The sequence below is a fragment of the Neopsephotus bourkii genome, unplaced genomic scaffold, assembly GCF_033783945.1.
Source record: "Neopsephotus bourkii isolate Nb327-2 ecotype Australia unplaced genomic scaffold, CSIRO-AGI_Nbou_v1 NB_887, whole genome shotgun sequence".
NCBI classification, from domain to species: Eukaryota; Metazoa; Chordata; class Aves; order Psittaciformes; family Psittacidae; genus Neopsephotus; species Neopsephotus bourkii.
Genome location: NW_026901381.1, coordinates 2,694,633 through 2,718,978, shown reverse-complemented (window position 1 = coordinate 2,718,978; position 24,346 = coordinate 2,694,633). Strand labels below are relative to the sequence as shown.

The 24,346-nt window shown below is 39.0% G+C and overlaps 2 protein-coding genes across 2 annotated transcripts in view; one reads left to right on the top strand and one right to left on the bottom strand.

The window, feature by feature from the left end:
* Positions 1–24,346, top strand: part of MUSTN1 (musculoskeletal, embryonic nuclear protein 1) — a 53,777-nt gene that overhangs the window by 27,898 nt on the left and 1,533 nt on the right. The window lies entirely within an intron of this gene.
* LOC133214415 (inter-alpha-trypsin inhibitor heavy chain H3-like) lies at positions 2,687–23,448 on the bottom strand. The gene is made up of 22 exons (XM_061357308.1): positions 23,333–23,448; positions 20,733–20,756; positions 19,417–19,583; positions 18,294–18,398; positions 17,714–17,876; positions 16,677–16,787; positions 16,058–16,183; positions 15,375–15,491; positions 14,519–14,687; positions 14,081–14,206; positions 13,589–13,770; positions 12,438–12,623; positions 11,370–11,509; positions 10,820–10,974; positions 9,307–9,312; positions 8,553–8,579; positions 7,386–7,436; positions 6,677–6,790; positions 6,214–6,418; positions 4,886–5,058; positions 3,267–3,378; positions 2,687–3,169 (listed from the first exon to the last, which is right to left on the bottom strand). Exons 1-22 carry the CDS (start codon positions 23,420–23,422, stop codon positions 3,040–3,042), a joined length of 2,679 nt encoding a protein of 892 aa, XP_061213292.1. The 5' UTR covers positions 23,423–23,448; the 3' UTR covers positions 2,687–3,039.

Sequence of the window (24,346 nt, the reverse complement as noted above, 5' to 3'; positions counted from 1 at the left end):
GAAAGTTTAGAGCAGGATTAGTTTACCATTTATCTCTTTATTTTATGGGGGAATGGGGGAAACCCCAGTCTTGCTGTGTTAAGGTTCTTCTAGAGATGGGTTTGTAACAACATTGAAAGACGATGAAATTAGCAGTAGACACATAGAGGGGAATGTGACCCGCTGTGGCTGCAGTCCCACTTGTCATAGCAGAGTTCCAGAGGCTGTTTTACAAACACTTGCAGAGCAGAGACTTGTTGCAGAGCAGCCCCTGACTTGACGTCAGTTCTGATGTCCTCAACATAAAAAGGACATGGATCTGTTGGAACAAGTCCAGAGGAGGCCACGAGAATGATCAGGGGCTGGAGCAGCTCCTGTATGAAGATAGGCTGAGAAGGCTGGGGCTGTTCAGCCTGGAGAAGAGAAGGCTGCGTGGAGACCTCAGAGCAGCCTTCCAGTATTTGAAAGGGGCTTATAAGGATGCTGGGGAGGAACTCTTCATTAGGGACAGGACAAGGGGTAATGGGTTAAAACTTAAACAGGGGAAGTTTAGATTAGATATGAGGAAGAAGTTTTTTACTGTTAGGGTGGTGAGGCACTGGAATGGGTTGCGCAGGGGGTTGTGAATGCTCCATCTCTGGTGGTGTTCAAGGCCAGGTTGGACAGAGCTTTCTGTGCCATGGTTTAGTGTGAGGTGCCCCTGCACATGGCAGGGGGGGTTGGAAGTGGATGATCTTAAGGTCCTTTCTAACCCTAACTATTACAGAATCACAGAATCCCAAGGGTTGGAAGGGACCTCAAAAGATCATCTGGTCCAACCCCCCTGCAAGAGCAGGGTAACCTAGAGTACATCACACAGGAACTTGTCCAGGTGGGCCTTGAGTATCTCCAACATAAGAGAATCCACAACACCCCTGGGCAACCTGTTCCAGTGCTCTGTCACTCTCACAGTAAAGAAGTTTTCCCTGATGTTCACATGGAACCTTCTATGCTCCAGTTTACACCCATTGCCCCTTGTCCTAGCACTGGACATCACTGAAAAAAACCTAGCTCCACCATCCTGACACTCACCCTTTACATAGTTGTAAACATTGATGAGGTCACCCCTCAGTCTCCTCCAAGCTAAAGAGACCCAGCTCCCTCAGCATCTCCTCATAAGGGAGATGTTCCACTCCCTTAATCATCTTTGTGGCTCTGCACTGGACTCTTTCAAGCAATTTCTATGATTCTATGATCATGAGCAGGTTGACCAGTTTGAAAGGCAAGAGATTATTTCTGTTATAAACGAACTTGGTGTTTGGATTAGATTCTGTTGATGCTGGGTTTTATCAGTGGACTTACTGCAAATTAGAAGCTCCCTGCTTCTAGTTATAGGGTGTCTCCATGTCAGTGGTAGGAGTAAAAGTTTTATCTAGCTAACTAAGCCATCTGTCTGCTACTCTCTCCCCTTATTGTTACCTGTAGTTACCTTGCCAGAATCTTGGAAGAACTACATATTAAAAGGGGATTTTTCTATCTCTAGTGTAAGCAGGAGTGCCTCAGCCTGTGCAGAAGCAATGCTGAGCAGACTCCAGCCCCTGAGGTCAGCTTCTGGCTGACAATTCAGTCATGGCCAACAAGGCTCCAGCCACCTCTGGAGATCTGCCTCATCCCTATGTATTAAGAGAGCAAAGCTGTAGCTGAGCCTGTGCCGGGTGTTGCTGTGTGCATGAACTTCGCTCATTTTTCAGTAATTTTAAACTTTCTGTAGAAACTACTGTTTTCCTTCATCACTTCTGCTGAATTCAGCAGGCAGAGACATCTACCCACTGTGGCACTCCCCCCTCCCTTCAAGAATTGATTTTTTTTTTCTTCTTCTGCAAAATTTCTTCTTCTGGAGAAGAATTTTGTCCCTGGAGAAGGCCTGCCTCTCCCAGAAATATAACAGTAAGTATATTTTTCTTCTATTTTATTCCTCTTTGACTTTTCTGTTGCATTGTTCACATCTACATCTGTTCTTTCAATTTAACCCACCACATCTTATGTCATCTCTGGTTTTCACACTAGATTCCTCTTTCCTTATGTGTGTCTGCATTCTCATTTCCCACATGCAGACTTTCTGTCCTTGTTGTATAATAGGGAAATTTCTAGTTTGCCATTTGAGACCACAGTTACGTTGCTACAGCTGATTAAAGAAATCTCAAGTAAGAAATACGCTTTTTTTTTTTTTTTGCTTTAGAACTAATAGCTTACAATTTCTTCCAGTACAAAATGAATATATAAACAAATGGGACACTTTTTGTCCTGAAACATGCATAAATTCAGTTATGGCAATGGAGGGAGGAATTCTACTGGAAGATTGTAATGGCCTTTCAGTAAAATTTCACAAAAAAAAGATACTGTCCAAAAGACAGGTTCTATTCCTTAAATCTTAGCGCTGTTTGGAACTGTGGCATTTCATTATTTTATAAAGATTTGGGCATTCACAAGTTAGGTTCAAATTAAAACACTAAAATACAGGCATTCTGGATGCTAACAGTCGTGTAGAGCGATGGCCCTGCACCAGCCCTCAGCACCGTGCAGTCAAGTGTTAGTTGGTTTGAAGTACTATAGAATTATCCTGAAATAGATGCTGGCCTGTCAGCTGCCTTCTGCTGAACTTCTAAATGCATCTGATACCCTGGACTTTGGGAAACATTTACAGCTGTTGGAATAATAGGACAAGGCATTAAGTACCAATGCTTTTATTAAAATCACTCCTGACACTCAGTTACTGATTTAAACTTGGGTAGAATGTTTCTGTCATGTTTTACAAAGTCAAATCTTAAGCCAGGATGTTAAAACTAGTAAATGAATTCAGTAAAATGTTTCAGAGGATGAGTGATATCTGTGCACACAAGCAGAATAGCTATTCAGCACTTCAGATTGGATGCACTAAAACTCTCTGTGAGAATCCACCATACACTGGCACTGCCAAACACAGTAAAGCTTGTGTATATTTAGCAGACCTTAAACATTGAAAAACAATTCTTTCAGACAAATACTCCTTATAACCATGAATTTGGAGAAAGTCGTAGCTGTTTAAAACAGACTGGAAACAATATAGTCTGTATGAACACCATCTACCAGCCCAGCTCCGTTGTTATGAACAAACCAGCAAGGGATGTCGACGCCATGCTTTGGATCGATTCTGTAATCCCTCTGCCAGCCCCTGAAAGGAGAAACACCATCATGGGAGTATGGAAGGAGAAACACTTTGACAAAGTAACCTTTCCTAATTCTTTGCTAAGGATTTAATTATTGTTTACCTTGTTACTGTCAGTTCATTGTTTTTAACAATCATAGTGGCATCTGGTTTCTTAGGATCAGACCCAGGATGAATTTCAAGTATAGTGAAGTCAATGGGGTGGAAAAACTGTCCTAAAAATAGAAGCCAAAATTACCATTTTAGGCATGTTGCACGCTAAAACAGTTCTGCATTCCTGTGCTGCTTTCCATTTCCCTTCAGAGTTTTGAATTGATAAGCAAACACCAGGTTTTGAGTAAGGTTGAACACATGCAAGAATTCTCTGTGTATCTGGATGTAAATTCCAACTTCTGAGTGCACAGTAAAATTAGCCTTTTCTAGATATCCTTCATGATGTCCTCATTTTGTGTCTTGTCTATTCAGTTGTATTTATTATATACTCTCCAAGTCATTAGCTTTTTTGTATCAAACAGTACATGTATTGAGCTCTGAAACTCTTGGATGTGATTTTGTTTGGAATAAGGCTGACACCTAACGAATTTCCACACTCCTTCCAGGGTAAGCTTTCACACACTTTTTCCCTGTCTGGGCTGGTGCAGGATGCTGGTGGTGCTTTGAGTGCTACAATGCGCAGAGATTTTAGATTACTTAGTATAGTACAGGGGCAAAGTCAAAGATGATGAAAACAGAGATAAGAGGTGTAAGTCACTGAACTGTATATAACATGGCGTACCCACATTATGTGGGCCCTGCACAATTTTTTTCCTACTTACAATTCACATAACAGCAGAGTAATTTCTGTGTGGAGAGGTCACGTATGAGGACCATGGAGCAGGAAAGCATAAATAACATTCCATCCTTATTCTGCTCCTTTTCTGTTCTGCTCCAGCATGTCTAAGGCACTGATGTGCCTTGGCTCACTCTTTGGGCCTCAAAGTGCGTATCAAGACTGAGAAGAATAGCAGTTCATTATTTTCCACAATGAGTAAACTTATTGACCCAAAGTGAATGTTTGCTGCCCTTACCTCATTTTGTGAGTTAAAACTGGGAGGCAAGGGAAAATGGCTGCTACCTGTGTATTTTCCAACACAGAATGCACGTCACCAAACTCACTGCACTGACAAAGCAGGATTCGATGGGGTCAAAATTTTGATCCCTGAATTATCAACTTTGCATTCTACTAGAACAAAGAATGTTAGCTGACATGAGGAAAACCTTAGCCAATGCAAGACATTCTGTGACATTAATATATACTAATAAATCAAGATATACCTTAACAACTTTGTTTCTTAAAAGGATGCACTAATTGAGGTTTGCCAAATTTCAGTGAGCATTTTTCTCAGAGTGCTTTTCTCAGAAGAAAGGAGAGCTCAAACCATCCAAGAAACAGGAAGAATAGTGTAGTAAGAATGAAAAATAATCTGTAGATAGTTTAAAGAGGTTCAAAGATACCAGTGAGGACAGTGGATACTTATTATTTCAGCAGCAGTAGCAGAGTTTATGAAAAGATAATGCATAAAGTCTGAACTCAGAATGTTTTGCCAGAAATCTTAATACAACAAATCAATGTCACATTTCCTCTGCTATCTCAATTCACAGAGCCTAACTACAAGATTGTGTCTACAAATTATATAGCCTTGTAAGGAAAGACAAGCATGAAAACACTAAATGAAGCCATACCTAATAGTCCATGGGTCTGTTCAGACAGTTTGTCACTTTCCAATGTATACAGTCCCAGGAAATCCTGGTGCAGAGGATGTTTCTTCCACACTTGGTGCAAAACAATAACAAAGGAGGCACCGTTGCCCATTGTGAGCACCACATTTCTTTTTCTGTTAATTATCAAAGTTAAACTGAGGAAAAAAGAGAAACTTGACTTAGGGCATTGTGCTTCCCTGAGTTAACAGCAACGAGAAGAAACAGGTCCTACAAACAAACACGACTTTATCAATTCCTTGGTGTTTATTAAAAGAGAGGTTTTGCTGCCTATTTTGGTCCATGTGAATCGGTGTGTGTTCACAGACAGCTGAAGACTCCTACTGAAGTACACTGGAAAAGGCAGGCTAGCTTTAAACTTTTCAATAAGATGTTTCTACTAAAACTTGTCTTATAACAGCACAATTAATCACAGATAGGTTTGTGATATATGGAAACATCACCTCATGCTGTAAATCAAAATGTTATTGATAGAATCATAGAAGTTGTTGCTGGAAGGGACCTTCAAATACCATCTAGTCCAACCCCCCTGCAATGTGGTAAAACCGTAATTTCTTTGCCTGGATGCTGACACCTTTTCCTTTTGTTTTTCAGAAAAGGCAATGGCTGAACTGTCTAGGTAAGTGCTGGGACACTGAAGGTTTGCTTCTGATTGTGTAAGTCACAGCAGCCAAGTGGCTATTTTAATAAAAAATAAGCCTGCTGTATGAATAGCACTTCTGCTCCAGTGCCCCTTCTGCTGCAGTGCCATGCTTTGAGAAGATGGTAGTTTTGTTTCAGGTACACAATGAAAATGTAAATGAGGAGGAAGAGGAGATGCTGGCCATTCCTTTTCTAAACTCTGTTTGGCACAGGTACAAATAATAGATAAATCTCATGAATAATATATCTGCTGACAGGGAAAAATGTACTTATTCTATGATTACCACATTTTCTGTTTCTTAAAATGGAGATTGTTTACAGCACATTATTCTGGTTTTGCTTAAAAGACTACACACGCTGTCTGAAATTACTCTTTATGTGTTTGTAAGACACTGTTGCATTAAGCACAATACCAAACCTAGTTTTACCTTAGTTGTAGTAGTGGACAATCAGGGAGAATTCTTTACTTATTCCAAGCAGAGGAATTGATTCAGCATTTACACAACAAAGTAGAAAGCAGAATACAGCAGGACTCAATTAAATTTCTTTTGTATATTCAGACAACAGATCTTAAAAGTCTGTTATTGATCAATGCTAAAAACCCTGTACACAGTAATACAGGAGCCTGATACTGTTTCTGCAAGCCTTACCCTTCTTGTTGCAAGGTGACTGAGTCAAGCCAGGAGAAACCTGTTTTTTCATTGCCATTCTGGATTGTGATCTTCTCAGGAGTTACTGTCAGCTTTAAATCCAGGTATTTATTTGCAATGCCAAGTTTTCCAAAATATGTGTTTTGGATCTTTGCATCACTGTTTGCTCTCTTATCACCAATGAGTTCTCCATTGACTGTGATGCCTAGTATAAAAAGGAAACATCAATGTCCTATGTAGATAGGGCCTGATTAACTCATGCCAAGGAATGTCATGGAAATTTAACAACTCAAGGAAACAAACATGAGGTGAAAACCAGATCAGAACTACTTGGCCATATTTGTGCCAAAGTAGAATAAAGCTCTGGGGACTGCTCTGCGGCTTTCCACAGACAACAAGATTTTCTTGACAAAAGTTTAATATTTCATAGAGCACAAAGAATTTAAAATAAACTAAAACTCACCTGTAACTGGGTCAGTTATTAAATTTAACACAGCTCCTGGGTTTTCATTGATATTGAAACAAATGGCATCTTCTTTTTCTGGCACCGATATAATGAAGTGTGGATCTCCATCAACTGCAGAGGCAAATCACTGGTATTTGTCCAGTAATACACAGGTTCAAAGTTCCACATGAACATTTAATGTTGTGATGCTGAAACTGCTGAGAACTAGTCCCTGCACAAGCTGGGTGACTAGCTCAGTCCAGTCCATCCTCCAAACGAATGGGGGGGTCCCAAGGAAGCTGCTACCATCTCCCCAAAAGGAACTACATCCTTTTCCCCCTCATCTTTCCCAGGTAAATGACATATATCCATTGATTCTCAACTACTGTGGAATTTGGCACATGGATTGTAGGTTCAGGATGGCCACCTCGAAGTGCTGATCTCTGAGAGCCACGAAAGTACTACTGAGGGCTGGAAGCTCATGTACAGAACAGGCAGTTCCCAACACTAAGTCTAGCATTGGGAAGGAGGACTAAGAAGATGCTTATGTATAATCTCAGTGACTTAATCTTTAGAATGCATTTAGAGATATTTAAAGCAAATTAAAATACCAGCCCCTTTGAAATGAAAAATGTCCTCTTATGTGGAAGGGAATTATCTGAAAGACTCATAAGACTTGTACAATTAAATACCCTCTCTGTTCTCCTTCTATGCAGACATTACTCACCACTAGTGTGCCATGTGGGCTGTGACCTGTACAGGTAAGATACCTGTGGAACTGTAGAGAGAGTGAAAAAAAAAAAAAAAGTTAAAAAACTCACATCAGAATTAATTTTTACACATTATCTGCACAGTACATCTAAGATGTCAGGAAGTTAATGTTCTAGGCAAATTGCTAATTCTATTCTAGTTTTTAGAGCATATAATCCACGGAATTACAGTTTGTGTCCTTTTTGAATCAAGCAAAGCTTCAGAGACAGATTTCACTTGTAGTCGAAATTGCTTACAGGGTTTCCACAAGACCCAAGTAACGTAGCTGTAGGACACAAATGTCTTAGACTTCAGGATTAAGCTGTGTATCAGCAAGGAAAGTTAACATCACCTACTGAATACTTATGAGGTTTTGACATTATTTTTTTTCCAGAATAAATTTAAGTCTTTTCAACGAAGACTTTAGGAAAAACAGCTAAAAAAGAGATTAAGAGAGATGGAATCTAATTGCCAGAGCAAAAACTTCAATGTAATTCTCTCATTTCTCTCATTGCCCAGACAGCAATCTGAAGGGTCTGTTGCGTGCTCTCTCTCTCTCATATAAATTCTTTCTGTATAAGTAATTGAACATACTAATTTAGTCAGAGATGCTGATATCATAGTCCCTTGCTTTATGTAATTCCAGAGGAGATGCAAGTTCAAGTCCATTCTCTGCTCCTGGGGAAACAGCTTTCAGGAAAAAATGGTGGTTTCACAGAATCACAGAATCCCAAGGGTTGGAAGGGACCTCAAGAGATCATCTAGTCCAACCCCCCTGCAAGAGCAGGGTAACCTAGAGTACATCACACAGGAACTTGTCCAGGCGGGCCTTGAATATCTCCAATGTGGGAGACTCCACAACCCCCCTGGGCAACCTGTTCCAGTGCTCTGTCACTGGTTTGGTGAACCGATACTTATTCCTTAAAAGCTATTTAGTTGAAACTGTTAAATCTGGTATTTTTCAACCTGTAAGTGGTTTTAGCAGTGAGCAACATTGTAGCAGGAGCAGAATTTGTTACCTTTTGTCAAAACACAGTTGTAAACTCAAAAAAGGGAGTTTCTGTCTCTCCACTAATTTCAGTTGATTGAATCAATTTCCTATGACAGATGCTGCTTCATCAGAAACTTAAAACTAATGACTTACCCAGCCTAGAAGCTGTGGCAGCCTGTGCTGTGAATGAAACAAAATGTTATTTTAGAGGCTAGAAAGAATAAAAAACAATCTCCCACTTCCTTCCCTCTACCAAAACCAACTCCAAAATCTTGTCTTTATGGATAAAATTATAAATATTTAAAAAAGAAAAAGTCAGTCAAACCAGTCAGCGTAGTACTGCATGCCTATGTCATTAATAGGCAGAAAGCACACTGATCTTCAGCAAAAACGTGACTTCTCCAAAGGCCTGGAATTTGCTGGAACAGCCTGCTCTTCTCTGATTCCTCTATGCCACCTTGTGGGAAATCAGTGTGATTTCCCACCTGCTTCCACATTTGCCTAGTCTTCTACTTTTTTTACAGCTGAAGCTATGGGGTGTGTCTGAAGACAAGGGCTTTGTGCTGAAGTAGCAGCAATCACAGCATCAGTGAAAACAAGAGTATGAGAGACTGCTATGCACAAGGATCTGGGAGCTGACAGTGCTAGCCCTGGAAAGCTTATTTGTACTGGACCTAAATTTTGTGGTGGTAGGATGGTGAAATGATCTGAGATAGGAGGAACAATGCTGAAAATTGTATTTACAGATTTTTCCAGCTGAAAAGCTTTTAATGTATTTATAGAACACTCCTGATCTATTCACCAAGAATTGTATTAAAATATTGTGTCCTAGATAAGGTGAGTGATGCAGGAAATCCATCTCTAACAGTTAAAAATATTAAGTACATTTAATAAGAAATGTACATACCTTCAGCTGCTCCCATGGGTAAGGGAGAAGTAAAAGGAAGAAAAAGAGAAATTTTATTTCAGTTGTGTAATTAAAGAGGAAGGATTTTGACCCTGTTAAAACATATACTAAGAAAAACAACCCCAAATAAAAACACCCCAAAACAAACCAGCTGATGGACAATTCAACTGGATATCTTTAGTATTTTACAATTGCAATCTTCCCAACGATACAACTCAATATGTGTAGGTCAAACAAAAACACACTGAAAGTAAAAAGCTGTTATGTGAGGCAGCAGAAATGCAATTATGAATACAATGAGCACAATTACTAATTGGTTTATTGTTATGCCATTTCCACATTGCAAAATGTATCTATTGGGTTTATTCTTCTGTGGTTTTCAAGACATTTGCATCATTTATTAGTATTGACTAGATGATTCAATAGTCTTTTTGTAAATCTAGACTCTAGGGTGTGTAAAACTTATTTTCTTTTCTTATACAGCAGCAGTGTTTTAAGCATTTTCTCCTGTTACTGCTCTACATTTTCTATACACAAAGAGGATTTACTTGGAAAGAGGCCTTTGTACTACAAATACCTGGGAAGGGGAAGCAAAGAGCTGAAGATGGCTCTGAGCAGATGCCACTTCTGTCAGATGTTTGGGTAAGTTTTCCATTTTATGGAATCCAGCTGTAAATTTAAACTTAGGGGTGCTAAGCAAAAGTTTGTGGAAAAATTAATGGTTGCTAATAGAACAGATTGAAAAGCCTCACAAGAAGTTTCTCAGACCTGCTGAGTGAGGGAGAGAAGAGAATGGCCTGAGCAACACATACAGATGAGGGTGAGGTGACTTCAGGGTGCATCGGGCAGATAGCATTTGGCCGTACTTTGCTAAAGAGGAACAGAGTTGCTTCATTTCACAGAGGCTAGACAAAGCAGCTGAACTGGATGAAAGCACAGTGTTACTGAGCAAGGAGCTCATAATGAGCCAAAAGATCAGAGGAACTAAGAACAAATTGTGCATTTTCAGTATCATTGCTTCTCTTTCTGCAATGTACATGAATACTGTGTTTTACAGGTATAATCTCCTTTTTACAGCCTGATATATCCCGTACAAGGAAGATCTCATGCAGATTTTCCCATTTCATGTAGAAAGATGTTACTACCTATACCCCTCAACTGAAATATGTAGAAAAATAAAGGAGAAAGTGATATGAACTAAACCGAATATAGCTGATTATTAGATTAGAACTGCTTCTTGCTTTTTTTTTTTGATCTAAAATACTTTATATATTTAGCTTAAAGTTACACTTATTTTGAATTTCTAGTATTTTGCCTGTGCAATTCAGTAATGAAGGATGGTTTGATGGAAATGAGCTTTACAATAATAAGTTATTTAACATAAACCTTACAAGTGCAAGGCTTAGAAAATAGATACATGTTTAAAATTGTGTCCATACAAAAGCCTTTCTGTAGGGGAACATTAAAGGAACTTGGATGCTCAAATAAAGTACAATTGTGAAAATGTCTATACCTTCAATGGGTTTATCAGCAATCCCATCTTTATTGTCATAGTCTTCTGGCTTTGTTACCACCATGGATGTCAGTGGTGTTACAAACTTGTATTTTAGTGAGAGATCCAAGGCTTCAGCTGTAAGATTCTCCTTTTCTTCTCCTGTAGCTGCAATACTGAATACAGGTAGAGACTCTTGGCATTAGTGATGGCTACATTACTCACTGAATCTCTGGATTAAATATTTTTCTTTAAACTGAAGTTGTTTCTCTGCAGCTAACTTATCAATAAGGAATATTTGTTACAGTCTTAAGAGCACTTCTGATTCTACTGGGTATCCAAGAAAAAGGCAAAACTGTGCTTTATATTTGCAGTAATTTTAAACTGTGTAATTTGCAACCTGAAACAGGAATACTGAGGTTGGGGAGGAGAATAGATTGGGATATTTTTCTTACTTGTTTTTGTGCTTTCTCATTGGCACCTCAGGTTGAAGTGAATTTCAGCTTCACATCCCAGAAGCTGCACCAGTCAGATTAAAAGGGTTCATAGCTGTTATCCTAGATACAATTACCGTTTTTCTAGGAGTTGTTCAATGGTGAGATAAGCCCAGAGCCTTTCAATGTACTCTCCAAATATGTATTCTTGTTCTTGGAAAGCTTTAGCTGTTTCCTCAGCATCTTGTTGTGTAGTATATGACAGGGCATCATTAGCCTGTTAGGAATAAGGAAACTTCTCTGTATCCTAAATAGCCAGGAACTTCCAGAATATGCCCAGATCAAGACCTTCACATCTGAAAATGTTATTAAATTGAAAAACAGACTGGTCCCACACTGACACTTGCCCAGGAAATTGTTAGTGTTGTAGCAGGATCTTTGTTCAATTGCTTCTTTGAAGGTTAGTAGTGTACACTGGAGGCCATAATGCTGTTTCCAAATTCACATGGCAGTTGTGTTCACTAGAATTTGGCTGCTCAGGATTTAAAGAACTTTGATTATGGTGCTGATTTCACACAGGAACCAGTTAAAGCAGATGTGATGGCTAGCTTACTAATAATACATTATTTGCTTTTGAAATATACCTAATTTCATATAATATATGTACTACATCACAGTGCATACGGCATATGTGCAGTTCACAATACTTAAGATAACATGATCTATAATATGCTTGTGTTGTGTTTCTTGAATATTGGGGGCAAATACTTTTACAGAATTCAGATCTGGAGAGGTATTTAGATCACTTTGTTTGTATTAGAAGTAGATTTTGCCTATTTTAAGAGGAAGGCATTTCAAATATTCAGCTGTCTTATCTATCAGTTTTCTTTTCCCAGTGAAGACTAATGTCTCTGACACTGAACATCTGGCTCCTGAAAGAACAAGGTAGGGTATTTAGAGACTAAACTAAAAATAGATAATCTATTAGCAAATATAATTCAATCAATGCACAAAGTTGTTTAAGACTGACCCTCTCATACCAGACTGAGTTAGGCAAGTAATTTGCAGTGTTAAAAGCAATGACTTTGGTGCATTTAGTTTCTCACATAAGCAGTAACACAACCAGTAAATATTTTAAGTATTGCCAGCTTTGGACTTGCAAACATTTTGTGAACCTTACGTAAGTCAAAGAAACCCACACTTACACCTTCACCTCTCACATCTGCAGTCAAATGATTTTGGTTGTTGTCTATTAAGCGTCCAGCCACCACAATCTCAGATCCATCATAGAAATGCTTAAAACTGTTTCTAGTTAGGTCTGATATTTCATTTTCTGGGTAGTTTAACTCCACATCAGTGAGCATGGGATTTGACACCTCGTCATAAAACCCCTACAGGATGAAAAGAAAAAAAAGAAAAAGGAAACCATCTAACTATCATTGTTTCTGTAATTCACAGGTAAATCTGAGCCCAGAAACACCCTGATATCCAGCAATGAAAGCTGAAAGTGTATTTTAGAAAAAAATATTTAAATGTTCAGTTAAATCTCAGAGTACAAGGCCTAAAAATCTACAAAAAGTGGAGATGAGAAAGGTCATACCAGCTCTGCAGTGTCATTAAGAGAGGAAAAAATCTGAGAACAACATGCTGCGGATGATGAGTTCCATCACTGTTAATCAAGAGGGATCCCAGGCTTCCCCCTGTTTGATAGAAATAAGTTTCTAGATCTATTCTCTGCAGAGTCTGAAATGATGACATAAGCCAAAAGAGAGCAGGTATTTGATTTTGGCAGAGCTTGCAATGAAATCCAGTATCTAAATTATTTGGTGACATTTTCAAATGGCTGCTATTGGAATGTGAGAAATAAAAAAGGTCAGTTCTGTACTGCCTATACCTGTTCTTATGCTTTGTATGACTAAAATGCTTCAAAAGTGCAGTAAGATATACCTGCTTGCAGAAAGTTCTTACAACAGAGTATCTAGAGTCCTTATGCTTTGTCATCCTTCTCTTCCCTTGACATGACATTAACTACATGATCTATGAGATGCAGGAGAGAAAATGACTGCAGCAATTTTGCTGCATACCAAAGTGTCCTTCAGAACCACGACTTGCGTCACCCTATGCCAAGTTTTAAATCCTCTTTAAAGGGTTTTAGCCCAGGGTATCTCCCTTCCACTGTCTGCTTATATAAGGGAAGGGGAACATTAAATGTAACTAATATTCTGATTACAGCAGACTCCGGAGTATTTCAGTAGGAGATTACACTTCGGGGTTTGGATTACTTCAAAATAAGAACGTCTGTATTGTTGCCTGAATTAATGTATCTGTCATCTAATGTAAGCAGTGATTACTGTACCTGAAGCTGTAAAGCTGCATCAGAGTCAGGATAAATGCGACGGGCCAGTCCTTTATTCTCCAGTGCCATCTTCTCCAAGAAGTTGTAGTCAACGCCATAGCCAAACCCAAGATTGTATAAGGGATATTTTCCTTCAATGGCTTTTTTCACATGTGCCTGAATTTCCTGAGTATTTGATATGCCTGCATCAAACCAGAAAATGTTTGACTTTTCTGCTTAAATAGATAAAATGATCACAAAATGAAATGTGAATAGCCATGTTCAGATTCCTTAGCAGCCATTATCAAAAACTTGCTTTAGTAGTATGCTGCTGGTACAGCAGCATTTAAATCATTAAAACATCTGGAAGTCAAAGATGGAGGAAAATTTTAACTCGGTTGTTGGCTGGGGGTTTTTCTCATTGGTTTTTTGTTGGCTTTTTTTTTTGTTTTTTTGTTTGCTTGTTTGTTAGCTAATTCACACTCTTTATTATTCCATCCAACACAAACTTACCTACATTTGGTTGGCCATCTGTTAACATGATAACTATAGAAGCACTTCTCTTGGGCACTAGGTTTCCTTCATGAGCAGCATTCAGCATATCAATTCCCCTCATTATACCACCATGTAAATTTGTCACTGCAAGGCAGATATAGAAATTTGGTTTCAGCATAAACAATCAAAATAAAGGCCCATTTTTCACTGGAATCTTATGATGTCTCATTGCAGTATGAAAATTAAAGATTTGGTTTGCAAGTAGGGAGATGTTTAGATAGAAAAATACCTGGATTTTGGAAATATAAGGACAAATGGGTGTTATAGATTAAATTTCACCTTTAGGAGCATCTCATCAGTAATAAAAATATGAAGATTTTTAGCAGCATGCTCACAGACTGACCTGATAAATTAATTTACACAAAGACTTATTGGCAATTTCAGTAAAGTGCTTACTGCCTCTAGTGTCAATGCCCCGAACAAACTTCCTTGCTTCATCCAAATTCTCTGGAGTGGCCTTGATTAACGTTTCTTTCCAGGTGTGCACTTCACTGCCAAACAGTATGAAATTGAAGAAGTCATCTTCTTTCATGTCATTTAAGATTTTTAGAAGTGCTTCTCTTGTCTGTAAGGCAAAGAGATTTAAATATATGGCTTAACATTTAATGAAAGAGGTGATTAGGCTTAACATTTAATGAAGGAGGTGATTACAGATTTTACATGATTAATGTCTCAGCTTTTGGTATTTTCAACTTTTACACAGTGGTGCAAATATTCTGAGCTTGTTCTGTCCTTGCCAGTCCCTGTGTTTATTTCACAGTAACTCTAATTAAGTCAGCCAGTTGCAATTACATCTGGTAAATCTTTGCAGCCGAGAGGAAAATCAAGTTTCAGCCCATGGATTGTTGCTTACACTGAGGTAAGCTGGCATAGCAAATAGAAAGTGATGAGAAATGGTGGTGGAGAAGCTCCCATGCAAGCGAGCATGGATATTTTGATGCACTGAAACCTGAAAACTCTGAGCATTATCTTGGAATGAGGAGTCCTATGAAAAGAGCTGCAGCTTCCTAGAGGAAACAGAATGAACAACATGGATAATGCACATAATACAAATAAATACAGCCTAAATATATAGAATTTTGTTCTACAGTAATGCTTCACAGTGGTACTTATGGTTCTGCATATTAGAGAGATTACAGCATAAAACCTGCTGGTACTGTTTAAGCAGTGCTTATGCACTATCAGCCTCCCTGTTCCTTCTATCACAACAGAGGCTCTTTTACTGGGACTCCATAGTAACATAATAACTTACCTGTTCTATTTCTCTTCCAGACATTGAGCCACTAATATCTATTACAAAGATAACATTCTTGCTCAACTTTGGAAGATTTGTTGGTGCAAAGAAGTGCACGAAGTAGCCATTGACAATCTGAAAAAAAAAAAAAAAAACAAAACCAAAACCAAACCACTTTTCTATATCATAAAGATAAACCAGATAAAGAATACATTACTTTCATGTGGTGTCTGGCCCCTAAGAGGACTAAAAAGGTTTAAAGTCCCCCCTTGACCAGCCTTACCTCCATTCACAGGGCCAGGGGCTTCATTTAGGCACAAGCTTAGGCCTTTGGTCCCTGCTTGAGCTACACTGTAAGAATGCCTGTTTCCAGCTGTGTCACAGCCATATCTGTCCATGGACTCCACTGATTTGAATCCCACCCTGCAGACTGACTTCTCACCTTGACACTGAGCTGCCTCATCATCACAAACTTGTGTTTGAGCCAGACTCTCAGTTTAATTTGACTAATGTCTCTGGGTCTACCTTGCTTAGGTACTGTGGGGAGTGGGCTCATGGGTGGTGAAGCTCTTGTGCTGTCAACTGTCTTGATACATTCAGCTCCCTGTCCTTTAGGGAACTGCTGGCCCTTGCTGCTCCCTGAGCTTTACTATGCAGGCTCGGCTGTTCAACAGCTCAAAATTTCCAGCTGTCAGATTTACCTGCAAATTATCTGGAGTTGTTCTCTTCACATCATATCTTACAGTAAAATCCCCATCCAAGGCAGACTGTGAGCAATTTGCACAGGTTCGCTGCTGATCAAGAGTCGGCTTGAAGGAGATATGCCCCTGAAAAGAAATGCCTTCATTAGATCTGAACCTCAATAGCTGAAAGGTACTTGCAGAACACAAAGAAGTTTGCATTTTTGTGGATCTGATATATTTATATTCACAGATATGAGAATAACCTTGTTTATCAGATTACGCATTAGTTTGTGTCTGTATGTATTTATATATTTATTGATGAATAACTGATATGTGAAGGCTGCTCTCTAGAGCTTTCTTCATCTGTTTACTTCCCCATCAGTGCCCAGGTTTTTAATTACTGGTGTGAGACAGGGCCTACTGGTTTGGGTACAGTACCATGCTTAACAGCTATGTGGCTTCTGAACTGCATGGGGATGGCCTTCAAGTTGGTAGCTTGGAAGTGTAAGCTCATTTGCACAGACAAGCCTTTACTGCATTTCCCCTATTTTGATTCCTCTTGCTTCCATTGGTAGTACTGGCATTCTTATTTCAGAATTGTAACCATAATACATTATGGAATGCAGTAGTCATTTACCTTTTTCTCTGAAAAAGTTTTTTTAATGGTGTTTTGCAGCTCATTGGTGATGAATGTTCCTTCTGCTTCCAGCTCAGTGATACCCTGGGGCTCAAAGATATTTACTTCAATCTGAAATATTAATTGAAAATTCACTGTCATTGATTACCTCACAATTTATCAATATAGCCATTTCCAGGAGGATCAGCAGGCAGCTACACATGTGAAATACGTTTTTTTGTAAGATCAAAAGAAATTTACTCTTACAATTTAGAATGGCAGTGCAAAACCACACTTGTGTGGACACATCATCTGCCAAACAGGCCCTTTTATATAGAGAAGTTAAATCAAACCTAGAAACAAATACACTTTAATAGAATTATAACTTGATACTGGAATTTTGTAAAAATCCAATAAATACTCAAGCACTTCAAAAATATAACCCAGCCATTAGGTGTGAGTTGTGCCCAGTATATTTCAGTATGCCTTCTGTCATAGTGTGTTTAAATGCTGCTGCTCTAGCTCTTCTAGATGCTGAGTCTTGTAATGATTTTTACACAGAATTCTCTGGGCATATAAACCAGAAAACCTTTGCCTTAGAGCTAGGTTTTAGCAAGGCAATAGGAACGATCAAAGGCAAGTTTTGGCACAAAAAATTCACGGTATTCTAGAATGTGATACCTGTATCACTGTAATTTAAGATGATGTTGTTTCATGGTGATGTGTGAAAGGTGTAGTTTATATTGTAAAAGCATTTATAAAAGCTGCTAATTTTCTATTTTACCTCAAGGCATAATAATGGCTTTTTCAGGTTTCTGTACATTATTTCTTTTGGAGGCTTAGTACCCGAGTAATTTGTCAGGCTTACAAATGACAACCTGTACTAATGCATACTGCTGTGGACTTCCCATGTGATTCATTAGAAATATGAATAAAGTATGGGCCTTTAGCTCACCTGTGAACCAATGGGAATGACCATGGTACTCCACTTTCAACAGATGTACAGAATTTCATCATTTCTTAAGTTACAGGCCAAATTGATACACTTCACCATTTACCTCAAAATCTTTGACAAGCTGCTTTGGTTTTACTTTGATGAACATCTCATATCTTCCAAACTGTCGTTTCAGCAGTTCCTCATATGTGAGTTCAAAAGTAACTTTACTGGCTGCTTCAATGTTGACTGAGACAGTGAATTTTTCTGTTTTTCTTCCTGAAGCTCTGTATTTAAGTGGGTAAGAAAAAATACTATCTTTATCATCTTTCACAGTATTTATTGATTGGGTTGGTGGAGTGTGATTTTCAAAAAGGGGTAAAATAAAGATGGGAATCTTGATCTACTGCTAAAATCATACTTAAAATGTAGAATCTATTTAAGTTTCCCAGTGAGCTTAATCCCAGGAATAGGTCATACAAGTCAGTGACAGCTGCAGAAAGTCTTTCATAACTGCAGATACTGCCTGTGTAGCCAGAAGTTGTGTTTCCTTTATTATATTTTACACTACAGTAACTCTAACTTAATGATTGTTCTTCATTCACATAAAAACTGAACTTCAGAAATACGCCAGAACAGTGTTTCCAACCTCACTATTTGCTAGGGGATGGTGGTGTGGAAGCCGCACAAGACATCATTCTTACTTGACAAGACCAGCAGTCTCTCCCCTTGAAACAGCCTTCTCATATTGCTTTTTTGCAGCTTCTTTTTCCTTTATAGTTCCAGGGTAAGTGACACCATCAATTGTCCTGCATATGAAAAAGTCATAGTTTAGCTGGATGGTTTGCACCAATACACAAAAGGTTACTACAGACAATTCTCTGTTTATTGATTGGTTTGCTAGAAAGCACTTGCAGGAATCTCATATTGCCAAGATATGAGCACTTACACTGAAGCTAGTCTTAGTGGATTTAGATGGAATGAAGAGCCCTGAGTTCAGTATCTTAAGAGAATCTAAATCAATTTTTACTTTGAAAATTAATTAGATCAAAACAGGGCTGATAGTAACACTACGTACACCTGCCATACTCCTATGCTTCAGCAGCTTTACCATCTCATTTCATTTCATGGCAAGCCAGCTCTTGGATGAGACTCATCTGTCCAAATGGAGCTGTCTACAGCTGAACACTTCATCCTTAGACTTCTTACACCATTACACAGGCATTTTTCATAAGGGATTAATCTCATCCTATAATGCAAGTTCTAGTGTGCATTAAGAGTAGTTGTGCCTTAAAAAGTACTGTTTCTTTTCACTGAAAATAAAATGGGCAGAGTGTGATTAGCACAGATGGACATGTTTAAACTGAATTAAAACTCATAATGGTGTGACAATTGCATATTATTGCAACTAAAGGCACAAATGTAAAAGAATAATTCTATTTCCTGCATTTCATTCAGGTATGATTTTTAAATTAAGAGATAAATTAAGCTTTAATACCATCAGGGAAATGAAGTAATGGAACTTTTCTGATTTGATAATGCCACTGTAAGTGGTATTTCTGAAAAGGTGATGGATCTCCAGAGAAGCCCCCCCCATTCTCTAAGGTCTATCATAATGAATTGAAATAATTGAAAATTAGTCATCTTTTATACAGAGGTACCAATGTTTGCCTTTCTCCAAGTGTCTTGCAAGCTAAGTTAACAGTACCAGAAAATTACCCAAGAGGCATTCAGAAATCTATCAAGTGACAATGTGAAAATGAACATTTGGATTCAGTTTCTCCCAGCTGCATTTGCACAGATAACAATACTGTAAAGATTACACACATGCTGAAGTTGGTAATGAAGGCTGTCTTAGGGAGGTCAACATCAAAGAAGACTTCTTTGTGCACATTTCCACGATTGACAGCTTGACTGGTGATGACATTGTGAGCAAACCGGGAGGTTATTTTACTATCAATTTTCATGCTACAGATTTCTATCCCATCAACAACCTGGACATTGAAAAATGGCAAAAGGAAAGAAAAGCTGTTAAAATGATGGCTGTTAATCAGCCATTAACACATTAGTAAAAAGAAATCATGGCGGGACATTCTGTTGCTCCAAAACAAAACAGGAAAGACCTAATCATAAGAACTGGAGCATAGCTGTGGTTTTTTTCTTGGCTATCTGTCACATGGCTGTCATGGTGCTATTCCACAAGTTATAGCTATAGGCTCTATAACAAAATGCTAATACCACAGCAAACATTCTGCCATTAGAAGAACTGTGGGTTTTTTCTCCACTGAGACTATCACTTTTGGTTATGGTTATTCAAAGAGCAAAAATTCTTACTGCTGCCTCACTCTCTTCGTGTCTAATTCTCAGCTGAGTGAATGACTTGTTAAGCAGGGATGTAAGTAGTCATCTTGTTTAAAAATAGATCTAAATTATTCCAGATGGCTCCACATTCCATTTAATGTCATTCTCAACTTCCTCACAACTGGGGCTCATTCTTCTTTAAAGAAACAGACAGGTAGGGCAATACTTATTTTCTTTGAATGCACAGGAATATGATTGCTGGAGACTATGTGAGAGCATAGGTAACAACAGATGTGGCTCGTTAGGCAGGTTCGCAACAGCAAGGTCTGATTCTTGTATCAAAACCAGCATTGGCAAGAACCTCACAGTTTTTATGGTGGTCCTCATCTTGGACTGACTGGTTAAGAAGGTCTCCACACCATCAAAGCATTTAAGCATTGAATGAGAGTCCAGGTGCCAAGTGGAATCAGCCTCAGAGATGAGGTGTCTTGCCTTCCTTAGAAGTAAATACAACATAGAAGTAAAAATACACCCAATGTAGAATGGATGTCTGTTATATATAGAGAGGTGACTTCAATCAACTTTGCTATTTATTCAAGTACAGTAAGGTTAAAAATGTTTTGTTCATTCTCTTTCATTGTCCAGGAGTTTCCATCTGAGCTTGGAAAGGATCCTTCTAGTCAGTCCTACTGCCTAAAACAAGCAACTCGGGGCTCGTCACACCCTCTCAGAAACACCCATTTGCTCAGACTGGGTTCACAGAAACATTGTGAATACAGTAGAAATATTTTTCTCACTATAAATCTTTCTCAGTAGCCTGGACAAAACCATACTTTACTCACCAAGTCATTATCAGCATTTCGCTTCTGTAAAGAGAAAAACAGGGGAAGTATAATTACTAAGGTAGGAAAGCTACATTTAGAAATAAATCACTTAGCACCTATGTAGTTGTCTTCTGCTTCCAGCTCAGAAGTTGTCCAGGAGAAGGAAGGCTTGAGAAAGGTCCTCATTAGTAAACTGAAGTAAATCTGAGGGAAGAGGAAGGCAGCTGAGGCAGGTATAAATATTTTGCTTATAACATTCCTAGTTCTGGTGAATCTTTTAATTTGATGTCAGTACACCTTAAATACTGTGGGCCTGAAAGGGAAAGTTGAAATGTTGCTGATTCTGTATTTTGCTCAAGTGACACAAGAAGTTGTTAACTTTCAGCTAAAAACCAGTAATGGACAGGCCTGAGAGATGAGGGGAGAGTGAGAAGAAAAGGCTTGAGTGCTCAGTGCCATGTTTAAATGTCATTGAGACTAAAGATCACACTGGTATCTGCTCAATATGGCTTCCTTAAGTACAGGTTGTGGGGTGACATCAAATAAAACCAACCTGTCATTCTAACGTGAACAGGTAAGATGGTAATACAGCAGGCTTAGAGAGAGGAGAGGCAGTCACTGTGAAAGGCTGCATGGAGCTAAAACAAAAAGCTGCTAGAACTTTTTTTTTTGTATATTTGCCCCCAGAGTAGGTGCAAATATCAGAAGCTTTACAAAAGTAGTGTACTCTTCTGAAAGAGCAAACAGGCTTCAAACACACTGCATCGTGTTACAGTAATGCCTTGTGTAACTCAATTCCCATAAGCTCAGTTGCACAAACCTTATCTCTTTTGGCTCTGAGCACCTCATGGGTAACATTTTGTGCAAGCATGTTTACCTGCTCCACTAAACAAGGGGATAAAGACACACCATGGTATCAAGTCAGGTACACACACTGGCTACATTAAAAGCTTTTGGTATCTTTCACAGTTAGGAATTTTACAAGTTGGAAGCTGAAGCACAGAGAGTTATTTTCTGTTTATTTTTTAGGTTTTTTCAATCTACTGTAGTGCAAGGTTTTGGGGAGGAGGCTTCTTAACTTCTGTAAGACTGGCCAGAACATGTGTACATTTCTCTAGGTTCATCTTTCAAACTGTTATTGCCATGCAGGTGATTTCTGTGTGTACACCTCTCATGTTTCACAAACCTGTGTGGGCTTTTTTAAGGTCTGTGTAGAGCTTGCATCAATTCAAATCCATCCTTTCCAAAATGGTATCGTCTTTTCTGTATGTATACTGTTATTGTGGCTAATCATTTCCCCTTACAAAACATGAACTGAGGTATGGACCCTGGGAAATGAAAATCTGGAAACAACTGAGATGTCAATCTGTTTGTACAAACTTTTCATTAAAGTGGAATTACCAAGCAGTTTAAGAATACAAAAACCTACAAAAATGTGTTATTTAGTTACAAATAATGCAATTCTGAATACTACCTCCTAAATCAAGACATTTTACCTGCATTTAATTAATTTTATAGAATTGTTTTTGTGCATTTTCTTTGTCAGAATTCTGGGTTCTATAGTGTTTTTGAAAGAGTTCTGATATTTTGGGGGGTACTCTGCCATTCTCATTGCTCTAGTTGACCCTGATCTGCACAAAGGAGTGGATTAGGTGATTTTTTCATTCTTAATGATTCACTTGGATGTAGCTAGAGACCTCACTAACATCATGGTCATTTTAAGCCATGTTGACAGAAAGTTAGTGTCCCATTCAAAAATGTTATACAATTCTAGACCAAAACAAGATTTTCATGTGCTCTGTTTTGTGTAATTATAGTTACTTGATAAAATTTTTCTATGGTATTTTCACATATTTGCCAGTTGAACTGATTATTAGATTTAATATTTTTTTTTAAGCTGCACAACAGTAACAAAATTTGGTTTTGTTTAAGACTCTTGCTATCAGCAAAGCAGCAAAGAATATAGGTGCAAAAAGTCTATAGAAATTAGAGCGGAAGAGCAGAGGAAAGGACGTTTGAACCCCCAAGAAAACAGGGAGGCAAACGAGGGCTCCTAAAATAGTACTTGCTGAAAGAAGCCCTGATTTTACAGCTTGGGAAACTAAAACACAGCATGACTAAAAGATTCAGCAGATACTCTACAGTTAACTTGAGGTGACCTCTGGGAATTCACAAGACTAAATTAGGTATTTGTGTATATTCCTCAGTACTACATAGGAAAAATAGTGGACATATTTATCTGGATATTGCATCTCCGCTTTCTGCTTCTTGGAGGCATCTTTTCACTGATATTTTACATTGCTTCACAGGTGCTAAAGTCAGTCCCTTAGACGCATTTAGAAGTAAGACCACTGCAACATTTTACCATGATGTAGTTATAGCAGGGAAAAATAGAGGAAAGCGATGCTCTTAAAAAGAGATACAGGGGAGCTTCAGAGCTGATTGAAAATTCAAACTGATTAGAGGTAAGTCCGGAGTGTCAAGTCTGATGCTGTGCTCGCTGGTAACAGAGGACACAAACCTCCTGGTGGCAGCACTCTCTGCTCTGAGAAATGCAGCTAAAGGGCAGGAAGTTAACCCACGCAGAGCGGGAGCCCCATACCTGGTTGATTACTTACCTTGATGTTTCTGCCACGTGTTATGAAAAAGTCTGATGATGCAAAAGCAGGAATCAGTAATAAAATACAAAGCAATAGATGGTTTTCCATTTTGGAAAAAAGTAAGGTTCTAATTTGAACGATATGTATAAATATATAATGCTTTGTTTACTGAGTGTTAATAAATAACCCAGTGTGAAAAGTGCGATTAAACATTAGGCATCCGGGAAAAATCAAATACCAAACTTTGAATTTGCTGTAATAGGATTTACACAGTATTTCAGCAATACCTCTTCTATGTAATATCGCCAAACAGAAATTCAGCAGCCATTTCTGTACAAGCACCTGAGATTAATCTCTGCTCCAGACTCCCTTCTTTTCTCAATGAAAACCATATTTTTTCTGATACTTTCTTAAAGGCTGTCCCTGGCTCAAATTTATTGTAACCATGAACAGAGCTTGCAGTCTCTTAAACCCATTTATGCTCCTCTTCAAATCTACCTCCTACAATCCTGCGTATCACTCAGGCGATATGATTAGCTATCAGTATCTGACACGTGTTCGGGCTAGTCCAGAAACTTTTCATGTGCTTTCCCATTCATCTGCACGGCTGAAACCCAGGCTCCATTGCACAAGTCAATGCCCATTCACTCTGCCGCTGCGCCCGGCTGGAGCTTTCCAAAGCACTCCTCCGCCCTACCCACAGCTGACAGGCGCGCTCTGGCAGGCTCTCTGCGCCCGGCCGCCCAATGCCCCATGGTGTTGGGGCCAGTTACGATACTCTGGCGTGTTGTGGCTCTGCTGCCCCCAAGGCTGTCACCGTGGCTCCTTTCCCGGGGCTCAGCACACGGGTCTGACGCCAAGGACCCTCATCAGACACTGCTTTCGGGCAGACACTTGCTTTCCGGCTCGTAGCAGGCGGCGAAGCTACGGCTGGCTCCCACCCGCCTCATCCCCCCACAAGCTCCCTGCCCGCTCTGAAGATGGCCGCCTCACCCGCTTCCAAAATGGCCGCTGCAGCGCCGCAAAGCGCAC